At 56.4% G+C, this 7,989-nt stretch overlaps 1 protein-coding gene across 1 annotated transcript in view; it reads left to right on the forward strand.

Annotated features, from left to right (window-relative positions):
- Positions 1-7,989, forward strand: part of TANGO6 (transport and golgi organization 6 homolog (Drosophila)) — a gene marked incomplete at both ends in the record, with an annotated part of 17,752 nt that overhangs the window by 6,304 nt on the left and 3,459 nt on the right. Inside the window, 4 exon segments of the mRNA XM_010157117.1 lie at positions 1,638-1,750; positions 3,122-3,304; positions 4,487-4,613; positions 5,444-5,623. Of these exon segments, the coding sequence (XP_010155419.1) occupies positions 1,638-1,750; positions 3,122-3,304; positions 4,487-4,613; positions 5,444-5,623 (603 nt within the window).

Genomic DNA, 7,989 nt, shown 5'->3' on the forward strand with positions numbered 1-7,989 from the left:
TCCTTTTCCCACTGTTCCCACAGTGCTGCGCTGCAGGCTTCACCGCCAGCCCAGGCACTCCAACCCAGGACATCTCCAGCCCAGGAATTCCATTTGAAGAAGCTGGTGACTTGCTTACTGGCATGCCTCTAGGCAGGCTAAGCTCTTAAATGCTGTGATTGTTGTAGCATTTTGCGCAGTAACGATCTGTCGTAACTAGCTGGCAGGCAGAGACCGGTCTGGAGGGCTGCTCTGTGGCTGCCGCTCACAATGCGGGTGCTGGGGGAATTTGGGGCGGATCCCTCCTTAATGGCATAACGCTGGAGGCCTGACAGCAGCCAGATTAGTGATTGGAGACTCCAGCCTGTGGATTGTGTGGGGGGTTTCTTGCCTAGCAAGTGTCATTTGATGCTGAGTGAGAAACAGTCCTTGGGGCTTCTTCAGGGAGGCTTTGTGTACAAAAGGTTCTGGTTAGGAGGAATGGCTCCACCGGGATTAGCACAGGAAAAAAGGTCTGTTTGCATCAATACAGAGGGGGCAGAACGTTATCAGGGCCATCTCCCTATTACCTGGGTTGTCACAGTGCCTTCAGCTGGCAAAAGCTCCCTGCTCTGTCCCCAGGGCACTTCCAGCCCTGGAGCAGGGATTGCTCTCTAGCTGCGGAGGTCGGAGGTGTGGGGAGGGGAGGTGAGGGTGTGGGGAGAGCTCTGTGAAGGGACAGCACCTTCTGAGCCAGGTAGTTCACCAACCCAGGCAGTTGGAAGTCTCTTGGAGAACTTGTGGAAAGATTTTTGGGGTGGGTGTCCCATCTTTTTTTTTTTTTAAAAAAAAAAAGCTGTGGAGGGGGATACAGCCTGCTAAAATAAGGACCTGAACCCAACCCTGAGTAAACCCTTAGTCCAGCTGGGCAAGGCTTGGCATTTAACAGTTCTCTAAGCTGAGTTTTCCCTGCATCGTGGCTTTGACTGAAAGCGCTTTCCCTGGCTTTTAGCTTTGGATAATTCCTGTAAAAGGATTCAAAAGGAAACGCGATGTCGTAAGACTCCTGTGGGTGTTTTTCCGGTGCTCCGTGGGCAGCAAGGTGGGACTTGTGTGCGGTGAGCTGGTCACAGCCTGGGAAGGGGGTGCTGGTTTCATGGAGGAGGGCTTTGACAGTGATTTGAGAGGGTGATGCTGGAGATGGAAGAGAGGAGCGTGACCCTACAACCTCCTCGGAGCCCCCACAACTCACTTGCTCACCCCAGCACACGTCAGCCCAGCTGCCCTGCCAGGGACCGATCTCTGTGTGTCAGATTTGGCTCTGGGTGCAGTATTTCCATAAAGATCTGCTTATTCAAAGGTGCCTGCTGCACCTCTCTAACGCAAGACCTTCCCCTGAGCAGCAGACTTCCCAAATAGCTAGCTGCGTTGTTCCCGTACCTTGGAGCCCTGCTGTGGTTAAGCAAATGCTAGGAGAAGGGTGCTGCTGAAGGCAGCTTTTCCTACAGAATATCAGGGAAAACAGGCTCCAGACTGAAAGGAACAGAGGCTGTAAACCTTCTGCCATCCTCCCTGGTGTCAGGCATTCAGCATAGGGACGTGTTTTCTGTCCTCCCCGTTGCCTTCCCTCTGCTCCGCGCAGGTGTCTGACTCTCCTCCCTGTGCCCTTCTCCCCGTAGGTGTACGTGGTTGGAAATGACAGCTCGAGCCTGCTGCTGGGATCCTTACAGTCAGTCCTGGGAGTGGTTTTTTCCCTCTATTCCTTCGCCAAGCAGAATGTGTCATACTTACGGTAAGGAAGGATCGTGCACAGCTACTTCTAGGGTTTCATCTTCTCTCTTCTGCCCACCTCTAAAGGTCATGCTCGATACGGGCATGTACAGAAGCCGAGACCAATTTTCTCACCCCCAAGAGTTCTCATTCAAAGTAGGCAGCAACCGCAGGTGCAGGCAGGGGACACGACCTTACTGGCAGGCCTGTGCCCGAGGAAGCGTTCCTTTTTCTCTTCCCTGAAGCCAAAACGCTGGGTGCAGAGGCTGGTGTGCCCCATGGGAGCGCGGTTTAACTCTCAGTGCCCGTCTAGGAGCAGGGGCTGTGGATGGAGACGGTGACGCCAGGACCTGGCTGGGGGCGTCGGGGGGATCTGTGTCCCCGGGGGGTTTAGAAACAGGATAAAAACTGGATAAAACAGCTTGAGCGCTGACCCCTGAAGATTCTTCTTTCTGGGATTGCCCTCTTCCGACGTATGCGCGGGTGTCCCTTGCGCCGTGCCCAGCTCCCCAGCAGCTGATGTACGGTGATAAGCACCACGCGTGTCAGTCACAGTGACGGGGACAGTGAGGACTTGGCTGTCCTCCCTCTTTTTTTTCCTCCCGGGCTGTCCTGAGCTTGGGCCAGCCTGGCCAATCCCCTCCTGGTGAGTTTACCCTTGGCTTTGGTGACACTGGCACGTGGGTACGGGAGGATTTCCCTAAAAGGGCTGTGTAGACACGGCCTCTGCTATTGTTAAAGACATCGTTAATCACTTCAAAGAGTTGTGAGTGCTGTGGCAAGTTGGTAGAAGGAGCCAAGTTAACACTGCTGCCGGGGGAACGGAGCTGCTGCTCGCTTCTCTCTTTGCAAAGGAATTTGGCAGGGGTAGCTAAAACCACAGCTGCCTGGAAGTGTTCAGGTTTCCAGACCCCTGGCACAGCGCTGCTGCTCCACCTCATTAACCTGCATCTTCCCTTGGCAGGGGTTTCTGTGCCACCTTACAGTGCTCCCTGTCTCCTTCCTTTTTCCTTGGCACAGCTGGCAGCTCCGTGAGGTTGGCGTGAAGCGCTGGGCACGGCGTGCTGAGGCAGAGGGGAAGTGGCTGTCCTTGTACAGACACGCTGTTCAGACAGAGCTCCCTTCCTCGCTGGGCTGAGATCTTGAAGGGCCCAGATCCTTCCATCTGGGAACGCCAGAAGGACAGGATGTGCTGCTGATCCCCTTGTACACTGACACAAACCCCTTCAGCTGCCAGAGCTGTCATCCCAGAGCATCCCGAGGAGTGTCCGTAGCCACTCTGGAGCGCTCTTGGCTTTCCCCTCGCCCTGAGCCGCGTGGTCCCGTTGCAGGGGCACAGGGAGGGGTGCAGCGGGCAGAGCAAGGTCACCACTGCTTTCTCTCTCCTTGCCAGCTCCCCGTGCCAGGAGATCCTGCTGTGGTTCCTGGAGAAGTCAGAGCGAGAAGTGTCGCTGGCCGTGCTGGAAGGCTTCGCAGGGCTGAACGACAGCGTGCGTCCCCTCCACCCGTGGTGCCAGTTCCGTGTGGGCAGCGAGGGCGGTGCCACCATCGCGGTGGAAGAGGCCGTCAGGTGAGAGCTGCTGGGGCAGTGCCGGGCCTGGGGACAGTCCCTAGGCATCATCCAGCACCCAGGGCTGTTCACGGCACGCCGGGCAGAGAGAGCCCAGGTGAGCGTGGGGCTGCCGGTACCGTCCCACCGCGGACTCATCTCCGCAGCCGGCTGTCTGCGCCGAGCTCCGGTGGTGCTTCCGCGCAGCCTCTGGGATCCCTGTACATGGCACAGATCTTGGACTTTCATCCCTGGAAAGCGGCACACTCTGTCTGAGCGTTCGCTTGCGCTCTCTGCATGCTTTTCCTGAGTCTCCAGTCCTGCCTACGGGTTGTCTGGGAATGGGACGTGCTTCTTCAGTCCCAACGCTCCCCGAATTCAACTTCCACCCTCCACTCTGAGCTTGCCTCATGGCAGATCGTGGCTGTGTGGGGCAGGTGGAATCCCTCGGGCGCAGGTGGCACCGTCACCGCGAGGACTCTAGCGATGCCAGCATCGCGGAGCCAGCGACTCCACTCCCCTCCTGCTCTTGCAGATGGTCCCTACAAACAGAGACAGCGCGTGGCCATGCGGGGAATAAACTGCAGCCATTAGTCTCCAGCCACGCGACATTTGGTGTCCAGAGGGGTAGCTGTTAGCTGGCAGGTACGAGCCCGAGGCAGAGCCCGTGGCTCCTGCACGGGAACGTCCGTGGGGCGGGCGTGCTGGGAGCACCCGTAACAAAACCCTGTATGGATACGCTTGGTCTGGTTTCATTTCAGTCTATTCCTGACCTGAATTAGAAGAAGGTCTGCCCCGAGGTCTGCCCTCGTTAAGCTGGGTGTATGTTAACGTTGCTCTTTAACGGCCGTGGCGCTGCCTGTGTCTGGCCTGTGTTTATGGCTGTGACCATGAATCAGCCGGCCCCGATCCCGTTCTTTATAGGATGGACAGATTAAATGTGCGCTTTGCGCCGGTGGTTTCTGTTAATGTTACTCCTTTAACGAATGCAGTTTAATGAATAAACTGAGTGCGTGATCACGTAGACGAGATGAACTGAGCGATAGTTTGGCTCAGCCGCTCCCAGGCTTCCGCTTTTGGGGAGTGCTGTGAGGGCAGGCTTCCAAGAGAAGGCAGAAGCGGGGTTTCGCTTTGCCGTGGGGTATTTTGGAACCAGCCCTGGAGGGGGTCTGGGTACCCCCATGTTGGTGACACAATGACCTGTTTCAGCGATGAAGATGAAGCCCTCTACCAGAAGGTTTCCTTGGAGCAGTGCCACGTGGAGAACTTGGTGGAGCTTGTGTCTCACTGCCAGAAGAGTGGCCTGGCCGGAGACTTCTTCATCCGCTGCCTGAAGGTGAGGGCAGGCGAGGCTGTGGCTGGCACATCTGCAGGGATGGTTTCCCTGGGCTGAGCAGTCTGTACGACAGCTGGCAGAGAGGACCGGTCGTCCCCTCACGTGCCTTGGGAGCACCATGCTGGGGTATGGCACGCGGTGGAGCAGTCCTGTGTGCTGGGCAGGAGAGGGAGGCAGCCCTGGTCCATGAAGGGGTTAACCCTCGCTCCCCCTGGGCTCTTTTGACAACAGGAGCATGTCTGAAGTTTAATGGTGTGTTTGAGGCTGTGAATAATCCCTGTTAGTTCCTTGGCTCTAGCAGAGGGGCCCAGGCACCTGCTCCCTTTAATCCTGCACGGAGCTCCCTGCGGTTCCCTCCTGGCCTTACCTGGGCTGTGCTTTCCGTGCCCTTGCTGGCAGGTGGAGCCCCAGCCCATAGTTGCACGGGGTTTGAGGCGTTCCGGGTGTAGGGATGCTGCTGTGATAGAGGTGGGATGCCCAGGAGGTGTGAGCAGCTCTCAGAGACCTCGTTGTACCGAGTGGCAGATCCCGGTCATGTGGGGAGTTGGCATGAGCTTTGCAAAGGGCATGGGAGGGTCCAGGTGTCTTTGTGCAGAGACCCAGTGAGTCTGACAGCCCAGAGGATGGCTGGCCCTAGGGGATGTGCTCCGTGTGCTGTCCGTGGGGTTTGTGAGGGTTTGGCCTGAGGACAAGGTTGGAGGAGGGAGAATTTAACCAAGAACCTTTGCAGCACGGTGGAGGTGTGGGTGATGTGGACTTGCTATGCCCAGGACCACTGGCACCGATTTCCCTGTGTTTAGCCCTTGCCTCTCCGTGCTTCCTTCCGGCAGGCGCTGACTCACGTGGCTGCAGAGGACGAGGTGGCTTCGAAGTCGGCTGCAGTGCCTGGAGGGAGTCTCCTGGAGCTGGAGCAGTACCATGCTGAGCAGAGGAGGAAGCTGCTGGTCCTGCAGCTCGTGGCCACGCTGTGTGAGAGCGTCTCGGACACCGTGTTCACGGACGTTGCTCAGGTTGGTCACGGCAAAGCCTTGGGGAGGGGGGCAGCAGCTGGAGCACGTGGCAGACTGAGCACTGGGCCGCTGGGCTCTAAGGAGACAAGGGCTAAGAAACAGGTGGAGAAAGCTAGAGCATCCCGAGGAAAAGCAGTTTATTGATTCTGGTGCAAGTGTCCCAACAAGACACCATCCTACGCAGTGCCGCAGGAAGGGCAGAGCCAGCTGCAGGGACAGGCGGGAGCAGCCCGGCAGAGACCTTTGTGGTTGTGTTTGTGTATGGAAAGCCGAGAGAGCTTCTCGTAGTCAGTTGGAGAAAAGTTTATTCCCAGGTTTAACAAGGCTTAAAGACCTCTGTACCTGACAGACCATGGAAGCGAGTGCTTGCTGCCCATTCACGGTGTTGGTGCCTGGTTTTTCTGGCACCTGCCTCCGGGAGCTGCAGTAGCTGGGCCGATGGCCAGAAAAACGTGGCACCACCACATCCTCCTTGCCCCCAAACTGGCCTTTTGTGGCTTTTCCCTGGTTTGTGCTGCCGGGACGCCCGCACCGGATGGTGTGTCTGCCCCTCAGGGTTGGCGTTATGCGCTGCTATGGTCGACACTCCTTGTCTTCAGGAATGGGCAGCCACAAAAGTTGTTAAATAATGGAATTTCAGAGGCCAGCTGTGGCTCCTCGAGCGTGGTGCCAAGGAGAATTGTTAAAATATGGCACTTCTGCCCGCCCCGAGGCCACGCTACGGCACGGTCCTGCACTGTGCCGGGTCGGGAGGGTTGTTGGGCATCGAGGGCAGCATGGTGTTCCCCAGCTGATCAGTGTCGTTTATCTTCCTCATCCCAGGTTTTATTTTTTTGAGCTCAGTGACCTGGTTGTGCCGGTTAACTGACTGGCTTGAGCAGAGGCGGTCGCTGCTCGTGCAGGTTTCCTCCCTCTCGGGGACAAAGGAGTCTTTGTGTGAGCTCTGCAGTGACAGAGGGGACCCAGCCGGTGTCATTGCAGCAACCAGCGCTGCTTTGTCCTCACCTGCCTCTCCGCTGCACCCACCCGTGCGGGGCCAGCTCCGCTCCCTGGGTCAGAAAGCCAGGCTGGGAACTGGGGAAGGATTTTGCCAGGTTTCCTGGTCCAGCCCTGAGTGTAGTACAAAAAGAAACAATCACGGAAAAAGAAACCTGGACAAAAAAGCCATTATACTCCCACCCTGGGGGTTGCGTTTCGGGGAGGGTCTCTGGGGCTGGGACAGCCGTTGCAGAGCTGTTTCTAAGCAGGTTCTGCAGCACAGGGTTCCTCCGGCGCGTTTGTTCTCACCGTGGGCACTCTCTTTGTGCATAACGGGGTTGGAGCAAGCAGGATCCGCCTTCCCAAAGCCAGACCCCAGGAATGGCAGCAGCTGTGCACCCCCTCAATGGAACGGTCGATTTTAGTTACCTTTCCCGCCCCTCACAACTGAGTTTCATGAGATTGACTTGATTTCCTTGACACACCAAGGGTGCTCTCCTCCTGTACGAGGCAGAAATGTGCCCCACTGTTCTATTTTTCAAAATTTTTTCCCCCTTCCAGATTAGGGTGGGGTTTTTTGACCTTCTAGAGCAGTGGGGTTTTTTACCTTTTTGTTTTTTCTCATTGGCTATCTCCTGATTCTTTGTTCCTGATGCTCCTATATTTTGCATTAAATACAATTTCAACCCCTTCAGCTTGTGTGTCACACTTTTGTGAGAGCAGGTACACTCGTTTTTACTCCCTACTCTTGCTGTTTGATGGCATTTCATTTCTGGACGAGTCAGCCTAAAAGGTACCCAAGCCTTTTCCGCAGCCCCTCCCAGCCACCCTCCTTACGTGCTGCAGCCGGGATGTGCTTCTAACGAAGCTGCCGGCAATCAGCTCTCCTGCCGATGAGGAAATGCATTGCCTGCACCCAGTGCCTGTGCCCTGGAGGCTGGAAATGTGGGGTTTGGTGCAATAGTACCTTGTTGCCCTTGTCTTTTGTTTTCCAAAATAGGAGTAAAATAGTTCCTTTTATTTTGCAACACCCCTCTTACGTAGGAAGACCCCAATCCAGCCCCTTCCCAGCACGGCTGCCTGCCCCGGGCGCTGCAGCCAGCGAGCTCACCCTTCCGAGCCCTGCGGTGCCAGTGCAGCTGGCAAAAGTGAGGAGAAAATCAGCTTGCTAATTCCAGGCTCTGTTAGAAACGCAGGAAGCCTGTGGTATTGAAGGCTTTGGTGCCAAGTGTCAAGAAGGCCAATGCCAGCCGGGCGGGATCGTTATGGGCTTGGAGGAAAAAAAAAAATAGCGTGAGAAAATCACCAAATAAGTGTCACACGTGGTAAAAGGCCCCGCTCCAGTGTGGATAAATGGTGTCTGGTGCTGGAGAGCTGTGGGGCAGCCG

The sequence above is a fragment of the Eurypyga helias genome, unplaced genomic scaffold (assembly GCF_000690775.1).
Source record: "Eurypyga helias isolate BGI_N326 unplaced genomic scaffold, ASM69077v1 scaffold19218, whole genome shotgun sequence".
Lineage (NCBI taxonomy): Eukaryota > Metazoa > Chordata > Aves > Eurypygiformes > Eurypygidae > Eurypyga > Eurypyga helias.